Source organism: Lagopus muta, chromosome 2, assembly GCF_023343835.1.
Source record: "Lagopus muta isolate bLagMut1 chromosome 2, bLagMut1 primary, whole genome shotgun sequence".
Taxonomy (NCBI): domain Eukaryota; kingdom Metazoa; phylum Chordata; class Aves; order Galliformes; family Phasianidae; genus Lagopus; species Lagopus muta.
The window spans coordinates 14,135,559-14,155,894 of NC_064434.1; the positions used below are offsets into that span (position 1 = coordinate 14,135,559).

General features: G+C 44.7%; 1 protein-coding gene across 6 annotated transcripts in view; it reads right to left on the reverse strand.

The window, feature by feature from the left end:
- The window catches only part of ATP6V1C2 (ATPase H+ transporting V1 subunit C2), a 22,546-nt gene extending 2,214 nt beyond the window's left edge, over positions 1-20,332 (reverse strand). Inside the window, exons 1-12 of one of the 6 annotated variants that reach the window (XM_048937606.1) lie at positions 20,243-20,332; positions 13,052-13,210; positions 11,463-11,530; positions 8,079-8,164; positions 5,008-5,102; positions 4,217-4,308; positions 3,351-3,449; positions 2,352-2,420; positions 1,318-1,410; positions 997-1,090; positions 591-688; positions 87-216 (exon numbers count right to left, since the gene is read on the reverse strand). In XM_048937606.1, the coding sequence (XP_048793563.1) occupies positions 87-216; positions 591-688; positions 997-1,090; positions 1,318-1,410; positions 2,352-2,420; positions 3,351-3,449; positions 4,217-4,308; positions 5,008-5,102; positions 8,079-8,164; positions 11,463-11,530; positions 13,052-13,180 (1,053 nt within the window). In that variant the 5' untranslated portion in view covers positions 13,181-13,210; positions 20,243-20,332. Of the gene's footprint in view, positions 1-86; positions 217-590; positions 689-996; positions 1,091-1,317; positions 1,411-2,351; positions 2,421-3,350; positions 3,450-4,216; positions 4,309-5,007; positions 5,103-8,078; positions 8,165-11,462; positions 11,531-13,051; positions 13,211-13,300; positions 13,450-13,649; positions 13,992-20,045; positions 20,219-20,242 lie in introns of those variants that run through there. The other 5 variants (XM_048937607.1, XM_048937602.1, XM_048937605.1 and 2 more) reach the window with 5 other exon arrangements.
- Between the last annotated feature and the right edge of the window lie 4 nt (positions 20,333-20,336).

The window sequence follows — 20,336 nt, forward strand, 5'->3', positions numbered from 1 at the left end:
TGTGAGGTGCGATGAGGCGTTTGCTCCAACCCCTGGACTAAACTGGGACAAGCTCCAGTTCGTGCAGTTGTAGTCCAAATACATACATCCATTATACTTGCTGCTGCAACTTCATCTAGATGTTTGAAGGCCACATTTAGGACATCTCTCAAGCGTTTCACTGACTTCCTATTTGGTTGCAGCAACATCGCTTGGAAGTTCACTGGCAGGCCGTACCTGCGAACACAGCAAAATACCCCACTGTTTTCCATAGGTCACCCCATTCCATTCCTGCTCTTTTCCCTCCTCAACCTCCTGGTGTATTTCCTATTTATGTATTGCAAGGTCCCAGTTGTGCTGTGCTGCCTCCTTCTCTGAAAGCACTTCTATTTTGAAGCCATAGGGGAACTAAGCACCGTTCTTTTTCTGGTAAGTGACCCCAAAGAAGCATCTCATCAGCTTTACGTGTCACTTGTTCTGTAGTCATCTGTACCATCTCCTGTGAGCTCCCAGAACTCTCTGTAAGGGATATTCCCCCCCCATGAAGAAAGTGAGCTGGTACTTTTTATCTTTGATAGGAATCTGCCAGCACCGCATGTGTACCCACCTACCTCAGGACTGATTCAACAAAAACCCTCAAGGCTTTCACGTGAATCCAAGCCACAAACGCTTCACTGAAGTTCACTTTCAGCCAGCGCAGTAACGGTCCCTATGAGAACAGAAATAGCAGCACTGTGATTCCTCCTTTACTGCATGACACAGCTCCATTGCTAATACCATGGAAGGCATCAAGGGCTGCTGAGTTAATTCTCGGGCAGGCCATTATTGTCCCCTAGTAGATCAGAAAATTGTGTGACCTTGGGCAAATGGTGTTATCTATCCCACGCCTCGGTTTTTAGTGCTCGTTGGAGCTCACAGGCATCTATTGGGATCAGAAAGCCTCTTCTAAGTGAGATCCTTACACACAGGTACCAAAGGCTGTCAATACAGAGGCCAGCAACTTGCTGTACTACTTACATACTGCTGTTTCTTATCAGAAGCTAGCTTCATCAGCTCTTCCTTTTCACATTTCAGTTCCTTCTCATCAAAATAAAACTCCCGAACCATGAACCTGCAATTGAATGACATTTGCTCTCACAAGCCATAATCCAAGCAGTATGTACAATCATTTCTTTTGCTTCTGATGAAGCAAGATGGGGACGTTTTGAAGCTGCTGGTCCTTTAAAGGATTTGCAGGGTGGAAGTTGAAGTCACCTCCAGAAAGCAAACATCCTGTTGTCTATTGCATGAGAGCAGGAAGAACAGTTGCTGGATTCCTTGCAAAGCATGACTGCTTACCTGTTCTCTCTAGCTTTAGCCTTGAAGTCATCCATCACTTTTCTAAATAGGGTGACTGTAAAGAGTCCTCCCTCGGCATCCTCAGCGATCATTCTGTGAGAGGGAAAAATCCCTGCTGTGATTTGACACGGCCGATCTCACACTGGCTTCACCTTTCCCTTTTGCAGTTCTTTCTTTCGTTTATGAAACTGAACAGTACCTCACTTCTCAAGACAGATGTGATTGTAACAGGGAACAAAGGCTTTAATAGCACCAACCACAGTATCTCTGATGCAGACAGCTAGCTTACACACATACTTTTTTTTCTGTTTCCTAATATGTTCCTCTGCTTGTTCCATGCATGTGTTTTTAAGACAGGCAGTTGCACAAAGCTTTCCTCTCCCTGTGCTTTCTGCTTCCTCCATTTCAGATAATGTGACAGTCAGGCTCGGTCACCTCTCACACCCTGGGTTGGACAATTTGTCTGCCTTGAGTTGAGCAGAGGAATATTTAATTCCTAGTAAGGAATTTTTTTCACTCTAGGTGTTAATATGGAATATGCTAATGCAAATGGCAGGATAATTCAGTGATTATTACTAGATTAATTATTACATTATTAGAATTATCAGATAATTCTATTTTTCAAAACAAAGATGCAGAAGCAGTGATTTTTTAAAAGGAGCTTTCATAAAGTTGCACATGGTTATGTGTCTGAATTAGGCCTGGATTACTGTAACAAGCTTTTATCTTTCTAAAACAAGCAAAAGCCCTGTTTTGTTGTTCATATGATCACAGCAAGGGGAAAGAACTAGCTTACTGGAAAAGGGAGCAACAAGAAGCTAATTGTAGGGAAAAAAAAACAGAGACTGAGGCTTTCATCTGTACTTTCCTTCAACAGAATAATTTCCAGTTTCAAGTGAGAATGATACTAGGCAAATCCATATGTTAACATACAGAGCTTATGTATTAGTCAACTGATTCTTGAGCAACTTGAGTGACAGATATGGCAGAGGTATCTGCAGCCAGCAGGGACTGGAATTTGGGATGTCACTTACTTGGTGGAGCGAGGCACGACCATATCAGACAGGGATTCATAGGTCTTCTGCCACTGTACGTAGCTTGATCTTTGAGCAACACAAAGGAAAACAGAGTAAATAAATGCAATATACCAAAAAGAGAATGTGTTGATAAAAATAATGAAGCTAATTGCTTAGAGTAGGAGCTCTTTGTGCTGGGTTTTGTGACAGCAAAGCTTCTTCTTTCCTTTAAGTCACTAGCTACAGGGAGGTTTCCCATTATATCATCCTCAGTCCTCCCTCACTCTGGGTCTTGGGATGAGGAAGTAGGAAGCTGGGGGTTGAAAAATTGAGGCTTCCATGTGTAGGCTGCCATGTGTCCTGCATTCCAGGAGCCCCACATAACTGTCTCATGGTCCAGTGCTGACGTGGTGCAACACTGGGAGAATGGGGCCAAGGGAAGGGAAAGTTTGCAAAGTGAGTTGTGTTTATAGCAGGAACCCAAAGAAGATGCTGGTATTAAATTCAATAAACTTACCTCAAATAGCTTTTTGAAATGTGTTTTTCAGACAGAAAAGTGATGGTACCGTGTGTGCATGTTAGAATAGTGTTGTACTAAGAGGACAAGTTTTGTGTAGGCTTTCAGAAGGAAGGATACCTTGTACCTTCACAACTGATGACGATAGCAGTTATCCTATGTGCAGGCACTTACAAATACATGACCAGCAGAGCCCTTGTGAGTTTGACAGGTCTGATTCCTTTTATAAACTGTATCAGCTCCATTACAAATATGTTCTGCCACGTTGGTTTTTCTTAACTCCTACCAGGAAGCTGTTTGAGAACCCATTCTGTAACATTTACACACCTACATCCCACTTCTGTGCTGCTCTGAGCTGGGAGCAGTCTGTTCCTTTTGCTAATGGATCCACCTGCTCCCCAGACACAGCACAGATCAGCTGCCCAACTGCAGTGCCTGCATCCAACACTTAGGTCTGAAACTCAACATCACATCTGAGCGTGCGCACACCATCGCCTTACTTTGGCACCACGACCAGCAGTGTGATAAGGTACTCAGAATTCAGAACAAAGTCTTCCTTATGCACGATGTCTGCGAGGGTCCGAGTCAGCAAGTTTCCCCTAAAGAAAACGAGACAAAGAAAAAATGACATTAGCAGGAACCCAGCAGCAGCACACCGTAGATATGGTTGACAGTAGTGCATCCTAGAGTTGAAAAACACTAGAGAATGAGGTGGCTAAAGGACATGGCTACGCTTCTAGGAAGGCCATTTATGTTTATTGCAACTCCAGGTAGCAGCACATAGGTAAAGATCATAAGCAATTGAAGATGGTAGAGAAAATCTTTTGGAAACTCTGAGAAAGCATTGCCCTGACCAGCAGAACAGAACAAAAGTGAAATGAAAGTGGGATGCTGGTGAGATAGGCTCAGCAGAGAAGGAAAATAAATGCTTTTGCCTGGAATATTGTAAAACTGGCTTTCTGAAAAGAAAAGCATTTGCACTGCTTCCAAAGGAGACAGCACTGTGTTGCAAAGGAATCTACTGGCTGACGCAGCTGATCTAATTTTTTACTCCCTAAAATCCCATCAGAGCAATATATTGGCATTTGGTTTTGACTCTTTACCACTGCTTTGTCCTCCCACTGCTAATGGAGTCACATAAGGAACTGCAGTCTCCCCTGAGCTGATTTTAAGACATGCTGCTCACACCAGTTTCCACCTTGGCTTCCCCTTCATCTCTGGATGCTCAGTGTGCCCCAAAGTCAGGCACTACGTTTGCACCCATCACAGCACACACAGTTCACTGCACAGCAGTAGATATGGCACACACTGCTCTCACGTCATCCATGCAGCATTCCAGAGCTCAACAGGAACACGCTGTACTTACACAGTTTTTTTCTCCAAGCTTTGCAAATTTCCTTTAATGTTGTTGTATGCAGCTGATCGGGTCTTTAGATCTGCTTCTATCTGAGTGACTTGCTAAAACAAAAAAAAAGTGAAGTGAGAAATTGCTTGAGGCATCATCCTCACCTGCCTCCTCCTACCTCTGCACTGCAGAGAGATAACACAGCTGCCAGCCCCTCCTAAAACCATCTGAGCAGAGCCAGGAGGGAGCCCACTTCAGTTCTGGGTTCCACTGAACTGCTCAGTCATGGGTGATGGTCTCTGCAGCAAGAAGGACTTGGTTAGCTGTTACTGTGTATTTCATTTGCTATCTACACTGAACAACGGTTCATTCCTTCCTGAACAGGCTGCCAGTGTAAATAATTCATCCAAACTGCAATGTGTTGGATTTAATGTAGGCCAATGATTTCACAAGAAAACCCCAACATGGAGAATGATTATACAGTAAGTAAAAACAATAAAATATTACAGTGAAGGGAACTAAAATGTAGAATGTATCAGTGTAGTCTAATAAATCTGATAAAAGTCCATATATTTATGGAATGAATAGGTTTGTATATCTCTATATAGATACAGACATATAGATATTTATTGGTGTTATTATGGTAGAAATTAAAATAAATCAACTGCTGCAGTACAGCGAGATTCTGAACGTGCTCCTGCCCAAACCACAGGCAGAACTCTCATTGACTGCTGTAACAAAAGAGACCAAAAACTGCCAAAAGACATGATTCACCATTCTGAGGTCTTCTGACAACCTGGAGCACAGTTTACCTTTGCTAATGCTTCTGATATATTCTTCAGTGGCTGCTTTATGGGATATTTGGCCATGTCCCACTCAAACCGGGTCAAGTAGCTAATCAGGTCAACTGGAAATACAAAGAAATGCATTAAAGCAGACAGCTGACACGATGGAAACTCAAGGCTGGGGTGGCAGCCCCCAGCTGTATCCTGTGTAGAGCTTTGGTTGGCCCACCTCTGAATTCTCATAGAAATTTGATCTAGATCATATCTACACAAATCAAATGCTCAATCTAACCATCCCCAAAGTAAAAAATAGTTGAAACAGAGACACTAGTGTTTGCTGCACTGAGCTTCTTCCCAGACAGGTAGGATGGAGAACATTTGGGAAGTTGCCATGGGGAAACGGGGCAGAACAAGCTCAGGAAGCTAAGGAAAGGAGGGATGAGTGGGGCTGCTCAGTGCTCCTCACTGCCTGGTGCAGAGTTAACCATTCCCAAGGCAAGGGCTGAACGCAGCTCCTCGTGGGTTGCACACAGTGTGAGGAGCACTGTATGAACAGAGATGCATGAGGAGGAATGTGAAAAGTTGTTTAGTTGCTACAGCACCAAGCTAAGGGTACCACCCTGCCTCGTGTGACATCAAACACCCTGCCAGGGGAGCACTATCCTTTCCGTGGGCTTCTCTCACCCCACATCCGAGTCAGTTTACCCTATTAGATTTCCGAAGCACGGAAAGTCTTATGAAAGGACGAAGACAACTTCTTATCTAAGGATATATTGAACAGAAGGCAGAAAACACTGGCATGACCATGTTCTCCCTCTCTTTCAATACACAGATTCAGCCCTTCCTGCCAATGCATGACCAGGAAGCACAGGAAGCATGTGGAAAGGGGGCACAGCAGAGATACAGAAGTTCCCTGTGCCCCTTTTATTCTCATATTCCCCAGTCTCAGCAGAACTCAGCTGTTCAGCAGTTAAGCACAGGGTGAGCCTTCAGCCCATTCCACAGGTGTACTCCTTGGCCATGCTCCCAATTCCCTTCCCTTCTACACTGCTTCTCCTTACTGTTGCCCAAGAGAGATGCCTCCTCCTCAGCAGCCCAGGAATCCCACAGGCTGAACACTTCCTAGCTCTGCTGCACTCAGCCAGCTCTAAGCAGCAATGTAAACTACCTTCCCTACAAAATACTTAATTCTTCTTTGCTGATGCTTGCAGTTCCCCTTCAGTTCTAATCAGACAATTGCTAGACACAGCCAACAATTGAGTTGGCTGGTAGACCAAACTGCTGTCAGGAATTCATACATCTGAGCTAAAACCAGAACATTTGTAATCAAAAAGCTGAGTGTGCACGGTCCAATAGCCTGAAAATGGACTCTGCAGCAAGAAGCCATGTCTTACAATTTTGATTCTCACTTCATAACGTTCAGTTTTAGGGCCTTTTTTCCATCCAAAAAGGGACAGAGGAAGAATTCAGTGTTGCTGCTGCTTGTGAGGAATGATACTAGATTGTAACAGGGGAATCCTAAATTTATGTATCTATATATTAAAATCAATTAATTTTTTTTAAAGACGGCATCAATAATCTTAAAAAAGTCTTAGTTACATATGGCTCCTTTGGATGACAAAGGACTGAAATTAGTAGCATATACAAGAAACTTCCACATCCTTCTATTACAAGACATGCAGAGCTGACAGGAAGGGAAAAGAGTGTAAAAAGAGGAAACAAAAGAAATAAGTTCAACCTGTTGTTTCTCAAGTCATAGGGATATCGTGATCAAGCTACGAGGTCGTTACTTGAGAAATCCATCGTAACGTGATCACTGTATCTCTACAACCAGACCAAGACTTGTTTCTAGCACTACTACACCCAAATGCATGCTTGTAGCAACACTGCAATCAGCAATCCTCAACATACTTTTCAGACATTTCATTTTATCCTTTTGCCCTGTAACATAAATAAGTGAGATTATTGTACTTGGCCAGTAGTTGCACACATAAAAAGTCAGTCTTATTTCATGCACAAAGGACATTTCTAAAAGGACTTTTTCCCCAACTTATGAAGATGGGGAAAAGTCTGGAGGTTGAGGTGCACAAGGAGTGGCTGAGGTCCCTCAGTGCGCTCAGCCCAGAGCAGAGGAGCTGAGGGGAGGCCTCAGGGTGGCTGCAGCTCCTCACAGGGAGTGGAGGGCAGTGCTGAGCTCTGCTCTCAGTCATGGAGCTGTGTTAAGGTGGGGGGGGGTTAGGGACAGGGTCTGCACCTGAGGGCGGTGGGCGTGGGACAGGCTGCCCAGGGCTGTGGGCATGGCCCTGAGTGCCAGAGTTCAAGGAGCATTTGGACCCTCAGATACAGGGGTTGATTTTGGGTGGTCATGTGTGAAGCCAGGATTTGGACTTCATGACTTTTGTGAGTCTCTCCCAAATTGGAGAGCAGAGCAGGGCCTCACAAGGGAAACCAAAGAGAAGTTATTTGTAATGGAAACAACAGTTCATGTCCCAGCAGCTCTGGCATCACCCTGTGAGTGCAGCCTGGCTCCTCTAAGGAAGCAGCATAGGGGCAGGGCAGTGACAAGGCCCTCCTCTGGCAATGGAGATCTCACATCAGCGACTGCGCAGGCCTGCAAGACCTCACCACCTATCTGCTGTAGAACAGCACCACAGCTCCACTAACAAAGTACATACATAAGCCAAGCTAGCAGAGCAGGAAACTCCTCAGGCTTTCACTGTTACTGCAATACTGTTTATAACAGTATTTCTGGTCTTGCTGCTCCCAACCAACTCATAACTCCCTAGTAGTTGAATTGTTGCCCCCAGCATCCACCTGTGATGTTAGAAATCCACAGCTGACAGAGCACAGGCTCTGCAGCAAGTGCTCCTCCAGAAAACAGTGCCAGACACCGAATGTTGTCCTGGAAGCAAAGCTGGAACTGTATAGAGTTTCCATTACCTCTGGAAAAAAATGTAACGTGGCTAGATGTGCTCTTAGAAAATATTCCTGAGGGTTGTTTTGTCTAATGGGTGAGTGTTTCAATTCTGAATGCCCATATTCTGAAGCAAACACAGGCAGCATCAGTGCATTAACATACCCACGTTCACGGCACCTACCTCCATTGGCCAGAAGATTTTCCTGGACTTTATCTTTGGAGTCCTCCATAACTTCTCCTATATACTGGACTATTTTCTTAATTACGCTTGGGTGTAATTAACAAGAGAAGCTTCATTAGTAAAGAAACAACAGAAATATAAAACAGATACTACAATGATCTGACAAACAAGGAGATACCCACACAAAACACTTTTGAAGCAAGGCAGGTAAACTAAAATGGCAATAAACAACCTATGGCATACAGCAGAACTAAAATACACTGATTTCTGCAAACACATAGGTAATACCATCTCCCCAGTGCTCAAGACTCCCAAAAGATACAGATTCCATTTTCTGCACACTGTATTTCATGGCTCTCATTGCAGAAACTAGAAGACAAGAAACTTGTGTGCACATTCTGAAGGTGATGGAGGGACACGAGGCTACAGACAGAACAGTCCAGTCTCACCCTGGTTGAAGATTTGCTCCATGGGATGCTAAATAAACTTTTGCAGTTGTTCTTTATGACACCAGACAGGAACAGTTCAGAGCCTAGGCTTGATGCACAAAATACAGCTGTACCATACCCTGGGAGGAATCTACACCATTTCACCCCAATTCACAGCCCTCTAAGGGCTGTTCTTGTTTTCATTGTCAGGCTGCAGATGCTTAAGGACCTCAGGCCAGCTGAGTCCTGGTGGAGAACTGCATTTTCATAGACTAATACTGAGTTGGAAAGCTCCCTTAAAGGCTAGCTGGTCCAAACTCCCCTACAATGAATAGGGACACCTACAGCTCCATCAGGTTCTCAAAGCCCCATCCAGCCTGCCCTTGGGTGCCTCCAGGGATGGGTGATGGGGTATCCATCACCACTCTGGGCAGTGTGTGCCAGTGCCTCACTACCCTTGCTGTGAACAGCTTTCTCCATATATCCAGTCCAAATCCCCTGTTTCAGTTTGAAACCATTTCCCCTTTTCCTGCCACAACAAACCTTACTGAAAAGTCTTTCCACATTTTGCCCACACTCAAGCTGAGGAGAGAATGCAGGTGTAACCGGGATGTACTCTTGTGCTCTTTCAGATTTTGCTTGTGAAAGTGTTACAATGCCATTACTCTATTAAAAATTTAATAAAATATAGTAAAATAAAATAAAATAAAATAAAAGTCAAACACTCTTTAGGTCATACTGTATATTAACCATCACTCCCACTGAGTGCACAGAAAGCTGCAGGCAGCAGAACCTTGCAATCTCCAGCCTCTGCACAACGCCCTGCAGACATGGGATCCAGAGAATGCTCAAGTAGGAGTGACGGATGGGAACGTCAGCTTTAGAGAGCACCACATTACCCTACACTGACATGGAAAAACACTCCACCTCCCTGTGTAAATAAATAATAAAAGTACATGGAAACAATAGATCCTGCAAACTCCTGCCCCTTCTCTGCTGTCCTGGCAGGAGGCAGCGCTGACAGGTTTGCACTGCCTTTATTGGCAGTCCTGTCCTTATTTAGCAACAGGTTGCAGAGGAGCAGGAATGTAAATGTTCAGGTCATTTGAACAGGCTTGAACTCTCCAGATGCTGTTTTCTTTGGCTAAGTACAAGAGCTTGGTATTTTAACCCTTGAATCTCAATTACATACTCAAATCTTGGGCATTTATTTAACACAAAATGATATTGTAATTCCAATCCATTTATCCTGATAATTCTTTGCTATTACTCTCCTCTTGTCTATTTTTCTTATTTTTAAGCAGATTTTCCTTAGTTTTAAATCTCATTGATCCTTTTTGATCAGTTAGTTTTACAAACAAAGAAGACAAATAGGAGGAGTCCATACCCAACAGCTCACTGTGTAAAAGCCTCACTGACTCTTTTGCTCAGTGCATACATCATGTCACATGGTAAGCGCCACTGCAGTCACTGACAGGACAATTAATGAGTGAAGTGGCATTCAGCTTGAACAAGGAACTGTGTACCACTTTGGCGAGTTAAGACAAAGGTAACAGTGGGAATACGTCACCTAAAACTCCCCTCAGTGCTCTTACATGGATGCCACAGCAGGTTTTGAAGAAGTGGGAATTAGCCAAGCCCTCCCAAAAATCACTGCATGATTCCTGTATCCTTCAAACTCAGATCTCTCAGTTGCTTGGGTAGCTGCTGCCCTAAGCAGCTTTCTGACTCTGCATTGGAATAGATAGATGGCATTGGCACTATCTCATCCCAGATTGACTCCCATTTCCTTTTCACTCCAGCAGGAACAGTCCGCTGTATGAACACGTTTGCAAAGACTGTGGGGCAGGTTTCCCTACCAGATGGGGAGAGTCACGATAGAGACAATCTTACTGATTAAGTATTAAGCTGCTCTGTGCTGCTAAATATTCTGAAAAAGCAATTCTGAAAAGATCAACATTGTGTGCAACCCAGTGATCAAATGTTATCATCCTATTTCAGCCCCACTGTGGTACCAGTAAAGTCAGAAAACTATGCTAGGGAGAAACGTATTCTGGCAGACCTACTTTTATGCAAACTGCCTAACATAGGTTTGAACAGCTTATATCAGGATCTCTGTATGTGTTTGCACCCACTAAACAACCTATGAAAGCACAAAGCATGTTCAGACAGGCAGCTTCTCACTAGGCCTGGCTAGGGGAAAAAAGGCAAATAGCCCCAGAGCTGACGTGGCCACAGCTGTATGTGAGGTTTGCTTCCAAAGCAAAAAAAAAGAGTTTCATCAATAAAGACCACTTTGTGCCATAAAGTATCCTAAAACCTGGCATTTCCTTAGCATCCTGTACTCTATTACTCTTTGGCCACCCAGGTCATCTTGGCCTAAAAGGCAAACTTGGCAGAGATCAGCAGTCTCCCTGCATAAATGGGTTTGACAAAATGGCCAGTCAATATTGTGGCTTTCCAGGAGTAGGACAGAGGAAGAGTAGCCAATTTCATTCAGAAAAATTTATTCCTTGTATCTCCTTACAACTCCTATATCTGGTTAAAAAATCTCAAGAGAAATATTCTGGGAAAAAGAAAAGCGAAGAGAGCTTCATATTCTCTAAAAACTTCTTTATTAATTTGAGTTTCTGGATGGAGGGGGAGGCTGCTCTTCAAAAATACAAGAAGAATCACATCCCCTTTGAGAACAGCTTTCCTTGAAAACAGCCACTCAGGCATCACTGTTCAGACAGAACTGACACTGTCTCCATTCAGCCAGGTTTTAAGGAATGGCCTCTTCCTTGTGATGATTCTGTGGCAACTGACACAAGGATTAAACCACAACACAAACCCATCCACTTCAGTCCAGTTGTAGCCTTGGTTAAACTAACTCTGAGGTGAATACAAGGACACACCATCCCATAAAAACAATGTCTGTTCCTCATTTGTAGGTAGTAAATAAGACCTATTTTACCTTTCAGCAAAGGTATCAAGTTTTCCCAACTCATCTGACAGACCAACAAGAGCATCCAGTGTCCCCACCTGTACAAAAGATGAGAAGCAGGTGAGAGATGCACATGTCCAAGGCTTCTGTCAGCAGTCTTAGGGACTTTGATTTGTGAATTCAACAGTTCTGCAGAACATTATTCAGTCAGTGGATAATATAGCAACTCCTTTTCTCAAGACCCTGGCACAAAAAGCCTTTTCCAGTAAGGGAAAAAGTGTATATGATATCTCAAGATCAAGCATCAATGTCTTCCTTCCCGTTTTCATTCCTGAATCATTGAGTAGCACAGACTTTTACCTAACAAAATAATGAGTAGAAATGCATGCAGCATACATACAAAACAAATCTAATGTACTAAGAGAACCAAGGGAAGCAGAGTGTACTCAAAAGAGGGTCTCTGCATTCTTTCCTATTGCCAAGGACTAAGCCTCTCAGGACACCATTTTCCCAAGACCAACATCTGCTTTTTGCATGACTCTGTCACAGTCATAGTTCTATGTTTATGGTATTGCAATACATTACCAAACCTCTTCTTGTGACGTTGCCAGCTCAACATTACAAAGGGTCAGGCTGAAGGAGTACAGGAGAAGAAACAAGTCTTGCATAGAACAATTAGCAGAACGCAGAGAACTGCCGTATGGTCAGATGATGTCAATACTTTGTTTCCCCCAACGTTAATGGACTCACACCAGTGCTGGTGGCACACAGATGCTAAAATCACAGCAATCTCAGGTGCATGTGTAAAAAGCAGCATGTGCAGTCTGCAGCATCCATGTGCTACTTCAGCATGTTATCACTTCAGAAAAGGCCATGCTCCCCTTTCACTTGCATTCTTAAGTAACTGGAACAGCTCAAGCCATAACTTAACAAACTTCATGGACTGAAGCCAGACCCTGGCTGCACCATGTGTAGCTTTGAGATGGGTGATGGCAGCTCCCCAAGGAACCAAGTACTGCATCTGTTGCAGCTCCACTGACTTCAGTGAAGCATATTTAGACTTCTGACAGATGCAAATGAAATAAAAATTAAGTGCAGATCTTATGAAAGGATTGAAGAAGGCAAAGATATATTAAAAAAAAAAAAAGTCACGAATAAATGTTCTTACTGATATGAGGCTATACAGCCAGTAATACAGCTGAATATACGCATATCCATTTCCCACAGAGTAATGTGCATTATATAGAACTGTCTGCTCTGTCAGTGGTCTCACTGGAATACTTCTAGATACTGAGCTGCTCCCCATGCATTAGCAATTTGAGATGTACAATGCCATGTGACTTTTGTGACTGGAAGCAAACTGTACAGCAGATGCAATACATTGTATTTAACCGGTCACCTTCACTCCTTACACATGTATCCTTCCCACATGAAAGTCATCTTCAAGCAAAATGACTCTTGTCTCTCCCCAATCAGTTTTCAGTAGACTGAACACAGCTCACCCCCCGTCGCAATCTTTTTCAGCTCTCTGAAATGACAAATCTCATGTTTATCCCAGAAATCCTTAGTCCTGGCTGGGGATGTTTTGTCACCCATACCCAAACCCTCTCCTCACTTACCTTTAAGTCCGGAATATGGAATTTGCTGTTGCTGGACAGGTTGGATTTGGATGTCACCGTATTCATTCTCTCCCATGCCTGCAGGTTTGTTTTATCTCCTGGGGCAGAAATCAGCCAGAACTCCGACATGATCCAGTACTTTCCCTTCACTCCTGATCACTGTAGAAACACAGAGCAGGTAAGAGGCTAAAAAAAGTACTGTGTAGAATGTGTTCTTCCCTAAGAACCAAAAAAGTTGGAGTGGATTACTGATCTTTTGGTGGCATAATTACAGTGAGTCACTCCTGTCTCAGCCTGAAATGGAACATGACCTTCTCCACAATGTCACACACACAGCGCAGCAGTTCCTCCTTTCTCAGGGTTGTTCCATCCAGTTTCCGAATGAAGAACCAAAGTTCTCTCCTCCCCCTTTCCTCTCCTCCCTCCCCTCCCCGTCCTTTAGCACCCAGTTCCGTCCCCATCACCACGCTCCATCGTGATCCCCATTGCCAGGCAGACTCCAGTCACAAGGATGTAATTAAGGACTTCTGTTTGACCAATACCAACACTCAAATATTTGGGCAAAAGTGCAAGCAAGACGTAGGTCTTCTGAACTTACAGGCTGCAGGAGATGCCTGACGGAATATCACTTTCCCCGTGTTTTAATTTCCAGGTTGGGTAGCAAGGACCGGAGGAGAGATGCTCTCAGCAGGACAATATACACAAAGCAAACGATGGCGCAAATCCACGTGTGACAGCTGCGCTGGTGCTAAGCAAACAGATGAGGGCAGGACAGCAAGCAGCGGAACCACGCTCCAGCTCTTCCACCCAAAGGCTCTCCCGGACCCGTCCCGTCCCGCCTCGCACGCCTTACTCCCAGCCGCACGGAACGGGAAACCCGGGGAGCGAGCGCTCGCCCCGCAGCGGCCGCCGTCCCGCACAGCGGTGGCTCCCTGCGGCGGGGCGGGGACGGCCGGGCTCGGGGAGGCGCTCGGGGCGGGGCGGCGCTCGGGGCGGGGCGGGCGCGGAGCAGCGGAGTGTGGAGTGCGGCCCGGGACGGCGGGAGTATCGTGCTCTGTGGGAGAGGGCCGCGGAAAGCTGGTTCGGCTCGTGCAGCTGCTCGCTATGCTACCTGGTGGGCAATGCTCCAATCACCCCCCCCACACACACACACAGGTGTCCTAAACTGAGAGGATGGATGGTGTCTTTCCCTTCTGTACTCTCAACTGCACCGCTCAGCTTGGTGTTGTCTGCAAACTGGCTGAGGGTGCACTTGATCCCATCTACACAACTGACAGATATTGAAGAATACCAGTCCCAAGACAGATCCCTGAGTGACACTGCTTATGACCGGCCTCCAGCTGGACTTAGAGCCGTTGACAGCAACCCTTTGGCTATGACCCTCCAACCAATTCTTTATTCACTTAATGATCCAGCCTTCAAATCCATATCGCTTTAACTTAGAGACAAGGACGTGGTGCGGGACCACATCAAAAGCCTTGCACAAGTCTGGGCAGATGGTATCAGTTGCCCTTCCTTTGCCAACTACTGCCATCACTCTGTTTTAGAAGGCCACCAGGTTGGTCAGGTGTGGTCTGCCTTCAGTGAAGCCATGCTGGCTGTCTCAAGTCTCTTGCTCTCCCTCCTGTCCCTTAACATGTGAAGCCATGCTGGCAACCACATCAGCCAGTTCCTTCAGGATCCTGGGATGCATGTCATGAGACCCCAAAGGAGTAATGCTAGAGTGACTCCAGCATAAGGCTGAAGCAGCTGATGGAAGATGTCCTCAATCACAGCCTTGGACTTGGATAGACCTGTTCCTGCATCACATAACTAATAGAAAGGTTAATTCTTGCACTCTAAGTTCAGGCAAGATATATTGTACATCTATCTTCCTTTGCTTCTCTTTAACATTTTTACTGAGACTTAAAATACTTATATAGAGGAGGAAAGTCCCCTACTCAAAGCTTCCCATGAAGAGACACAAAGAAGACTTCTGGTTGAAATAATCACTGTTTCAGTTTATCCGCTTGCTTATTTTGGTTTATTATGACTGTGAAGAGGAAAGGGACCTGGGGGTGTTGGTTGATGCTCAGCTGAACATGAGCCGGCAGTGTGCCCTGGTAGCCAAGGGGGCCAACGGCATCCTGGCCTGCATTAGAAATGGTGTGGCCAGCAGGAGCAGGGAGGCGATCATCCCCTGTACTCAGCACTGGTGAGGCCGCACCTCGAGTGCTGTGTTCAGTTTTGGGCCCCTCACTGCAAGAAAGACATTGAGGCCCTGGAACGTGTCCAGAGAAGGGCAACGAAACTGGTGAGGGGTCTGGAGCACAGGGCTTATGAGGAGCGGCTGAAGGAGCTGGGATTGTTCAGTCTGGAGAAGAGGAGGCTCAGGGGAGACCTCATTGCACTCTACAACTTCCTGAAGGGAGACTGTGGTGAGGAGGGGTTTGGCCTCTTCTCCCAGGCAATGAACAGAACCCAGGGAAATGGCTGCAAGTTGTACCAGAGGAGGTTTAGGTTGGACATGAGGAAGAACTTTTTCTCTCAGAGTGAGAATGGCTCTGGAATGGCTCTCTCAGGCACTGGAATGGCTGCCCAGGGAGGTGGTGGAGTCGCCATCCCTGGCAGTGTTCAAGAGGCGTCTGGATGAGGAGCTGCGAGAGATGGTTTAGTGCTTGTGGTAGCAGTGGTAGTGGGAGGACGGTTGGACTAGATGATCTTGTAGGTCCTTTCCAACCTTGTGATTCTATGATTCTGTGATTCTATGATTCTATGATTCTATGATTACTGAGGTGGGTGTCAGCCTCTTCTCCCAGGTAACAGCTATAGGATGAGAGGTAATGGTCTTAAGTTGTATTAGGGGAGGTTTGGGTTGGGTTTAGGAAATATTTCTTGTCAGAAAGAGTGGTGAGGCACTACCCAGGTGTCTGGTGACATTCATAGTAATGGGGATCACTGTTTAATCTTCTTTCCCTCTTTCCCCCCACCCCACCCCACTTTTTTTTTTTTTTTTTAAGGCTACATTTTAATAATGAAAATAAAAGTTTATTTACATGATGTAATTCAAATTTACAGCCTTGTGATCTGAAAGGTGCAGTAAGCCTCATAGCCTCATCAGCAAGGTAAAGCAGAGCTTGCCCATCTCAGACCACATACAGAGCTGCCATGGATCCTTGCTGCAGTCTAAAGATGTGGAAATGCTTCACATGATTATTTCTACAAAAATTATGTTCCCAGAAGCTTCTTAAATTTAGAATTGTGTCATCTGATAGCACTTGTAGTGAAGAATGTAAAATCCAAGCTGAAGGGTTGTCAGATTGCTGGATTCTGCAATATACGCCATTTTCTTTCTAAACATTTTTGTTGTACCAACGTCACTTTTGATTCTCATTTTTTCAATAGGAGTAATTTGCCATGTTTACTTTTATTATAGTGACAACTATTATACTACTTAATTTGTTATTTTAATTGAAAATTATCGAGGAAGCATGATAATTTATATTATAAATATGATAAATGATAATAATAAAGTCCTATCATTTTCTATTATCAAGTTTTCTGGATTTATTCTGTCTTTTTAATCCTTTTTCCCCCACTACACATTTTTAGGCCTGGATGAAAAGAGGTTGGAGGAGGCCTGGATGAAGAGAGGTTGGCAGGATCATTGAGCCCCTTTGATAGAATATGTCTGTGTGCTGCTCACTGGTGGTAACTCAGCTGTGGCAGCTCCTGTGCCCCTGCTACTTCCTCAGCTGCACTGAGTGCTGTACCGTGTGATCACCAAGCTGCTTAATTCCCTTGTGATCACCACGTGCTTCCCTGCTCCCTTTGATGTGTCATCGCAAGGAAGCTTTCTGTGGCTTTGCCTCTCTCTGTGTTTATGAGTACTCCTTCCTCTGTCACAGTAATGTGCAAAGCACAGCCTCCAAGCAGCCATTAAAAGCATTAATACCCTATCTGAAGTATCTCTGGAGGCAAATTTCTCTAACAAATAATCAGACTTAATTACCCATACAATTATGACATTGACATTAATGGGAAAGCATATGTTAGCTTACAAAACAGCAACCTCAGAGCTGCAGTTCTCAATAAAACGATTTGTACAACTACTATGTTACAAGCATTATCCATTAATGCCTATTTTTTCCGCTGTGCTTCAGAAGAATCTTTTAAAATCCCATTTCCTATTCATGCAAGTGTATTACTGCAGTAACATATGCAGAAGTCTAAAACAGCTCAGTGAAGGAACTCCTAACATGACTTGATCATGGCTAATAATGATGATCTTTATGGTCCCTTCCAATCTGACCACTCTGTGGTTCTATAAAATATTGTTATTTCATTGAAAACAGTTTTGGTGTACTTTTAAGCATGTAAGTTTAGCATGCATAGAATCATAGAATCATAGAATCATAGAATCACTAAGGTTGGAAAAGACCTAAAAGATCACCCAGTCCAACCGTTCACCTATTCCCAGTAGCTCCCACTAAACCATGTCCCTCAACGCAACATCCAGTCTTTCCTTGAACACCCCCAGGCTCGGTGATTCCACCACCTCCCTGGGCAGTCCATTCCAGTGCCTGACCACCCTTTCTGAAAAGTAGTACTTCCTCATGTCCAGCCTGAATTTCCCCTGGCGTAGCTTGAAACCATTCCCCCTGGTCCTATCACTAATGACACAAGAGAAGAGGCCGACCCCCAGCTCACTACAACCTCCCTTCAGGAAGTTATAGAGAGCAATGAGGTCTCCCCTGAGCTCCTCTTCTCCAGGCTGAACATTCCCAGCTCCTTCAGCCTCTCCTCATATGGCCTGTGTTCCAGACCCCTCACCAGCTTTGTTGCCCTCCTTTGAAATGCAAATAATTTCTCTGTTAAGAATTCCTTAGCTGCATGCATGTGTGTATATGAATGGATGTTGTCTAGTTACCATTAAAGCCAGTAAAGATTTCTTCTACTTTGCTTACCATGATGTTGTTTCAAAACACTGTATCATGCATGTCACAAGGGAACATGCATAGCAAATCCTCATACTATAAAAAAAGGAAAAGCAGGCAAAACTATGTTCTGTATCACACTTATTTGAAGTCCATACACCTAGCTGCTCAACTCTATTTACTTGAATTGGAAATCTAAAGGTGTTATTTTTGCATGCAACAGATATTTTGGGCATGTTTGAAGCAAAAAGCTTCATCAAAGCTTCAATTGCATCATTCCGATCCAGATTTTTTTTAACTTACCTGTGTGAGTGTAACAAGGAAATCTGGCTGCTCTAAAGTTATCTGCACTAGAACTTCAATAGTCCAGGTCCTAGCTGATATTTTCCCTATAAATTTTCTTTAAAAAACAAAATGTTTTAAATGTATGCTGTGCCAGGCTTGGATTTATCCACTTTGCCTGAGAGCTAAATATGTCTAAATAAATAAATAAATAAATAAATAAAAAGAATCTTGAAATACAATTTTACTTTCTGCAGTGCAGAGGTATTTTATTCCTCTTTTTCTGTTCTATGGTCATTGAAATACACCTAGAGTACTGAAGAAGGGATCAGAATCTTTGGGCGTTCTCACCTAAAGTCACGTATCTCCTTAGCATGTCAGAACCTCATGGGTTTTAAACCTCTGGGAATTCTTCATCGTTTCAGTCCTCCTGATCTTGTCTTACATTTTTCGAGGCATCCTTGTGTCATACCAAACAACGTGGGGAGGATGTCTGGGATTCCTTGAGGTGTCCTGAACTGAAAGGGGCATCTATATGGGGGTAAACGAATTCAGCATTAAATATCTGTTAACAGTTAGTGACAGTCTAAGGAATGAGATGGTAGAACTTAGAAACAGATTGAATTCACCCTGAAGGAGACACTAGGTGCCACATTGCTCCTCAGGCTTCATTACTGGGATTAACTAGGTATGCAATTCAGCTGCCTCAGCTTCTAGTGCCATTTGAGATGTCCTCCAGCTCACGCCGCATAGCACATGGGTTTTCCACAGGTCTTGTGTCACCCCATCTAGGTGTCCTGGATACCATGGCAGCTCAAATGCCACCAGACAATCTACATTTAGGTGAGTGAAGCCTTAGCTCCCTGAAATGGGAGCTATGACATCTAGTACCCATGTAGACACCTACATTAGGTGTCTGGGTCTCAGCTATGGCACCCTTTAATGCAAAGCAGAAAGTGGCGATATTGGTATTATCACTGCTGAAATACATAATGAAAAACATCAAGAAAGACATGAAGGCCCTGGAGCGTGTTCAGAGAAGGGCAGCAAAGCTGTAAAGAGTCTGGAGCACAAGTCTTATGGGGAGCGGATGAGGGAACTGGGATTGTTTAGTCTGCACAAGAGGAGGCTCGGGGGAAACATTGCTCTCTACAGTCAACTGAAAGGAGGTTGCTGTGAGGTGGGGTTGGCCTCTTCTATCAAGTAACAGAAATAGGATGAGAGGCAATGGACTAAAGTTGTATCAGGGGAGGTTCAGGTTGGATATTAGGAAACATCTCAGAAAGAGCAGCGAGGCACTGGCACAGACTGCCCAGGGAGGTGGTGGAGTCACCAACCCTGGAGGTGCTCAGAATGGTAGACATGGCACAGAGGGATGTGGTCAGTGGGCATGGTGGGCCTGGGCTGACGATTGCACCAGACAATCTTAGCGATCTTTTCCAACCTTAATGATTCAATGATTCAGTGCAAGGAATTCTGTATTAAGACTTGATATGGTTTTGGTTAGCTCTTACACCAGCTGTGTACTATCATGGGGGAGAAGCTGTGACATTTAGTGGTATGCAAAAACATTCACAGAGTGGAAAAATATCGTATTTTATTTGTTGCTGCTCTTCTAAGTCAGAATAGGCATGGCCTGACGACCTTCTAACCCCAGGTGTCCCTGTCGCAGCCTGTGGTGGGGAACCTGCTTCAGCACGGCTGGGCTGGGTGATCGCCAGAGGTCCCCTCCAACCGCTATAATTCTGTGATCCGTGTTTAAAGAGATTCTACATAGGATTTAAACGGCGTCCCACCTTTTATGTTTGCGAAGGATGCCGCCCAACCCGATTCTGCAGTGATTCCCAGGATTTGCGTGAGGCAAGAAAACGAACCCCCTCAGCCACGTCTGTCCAAGCAGCTCCTTCCTACTCTGTGATTTCAGCCCGAGCCCCGCCTGAAATAGCATCATGCAGCCGCCTTTAAGCTTTAACGTTGCAGAACGCGATTTTACCTAACAGCTCCCTCCCAACCCCCGGCTCGCTGCCCGCCGACGCTCGGCGCCGTCCAGGAACGGGAAGCTGACGGAGCCGGAGCCGGAGCCGGAG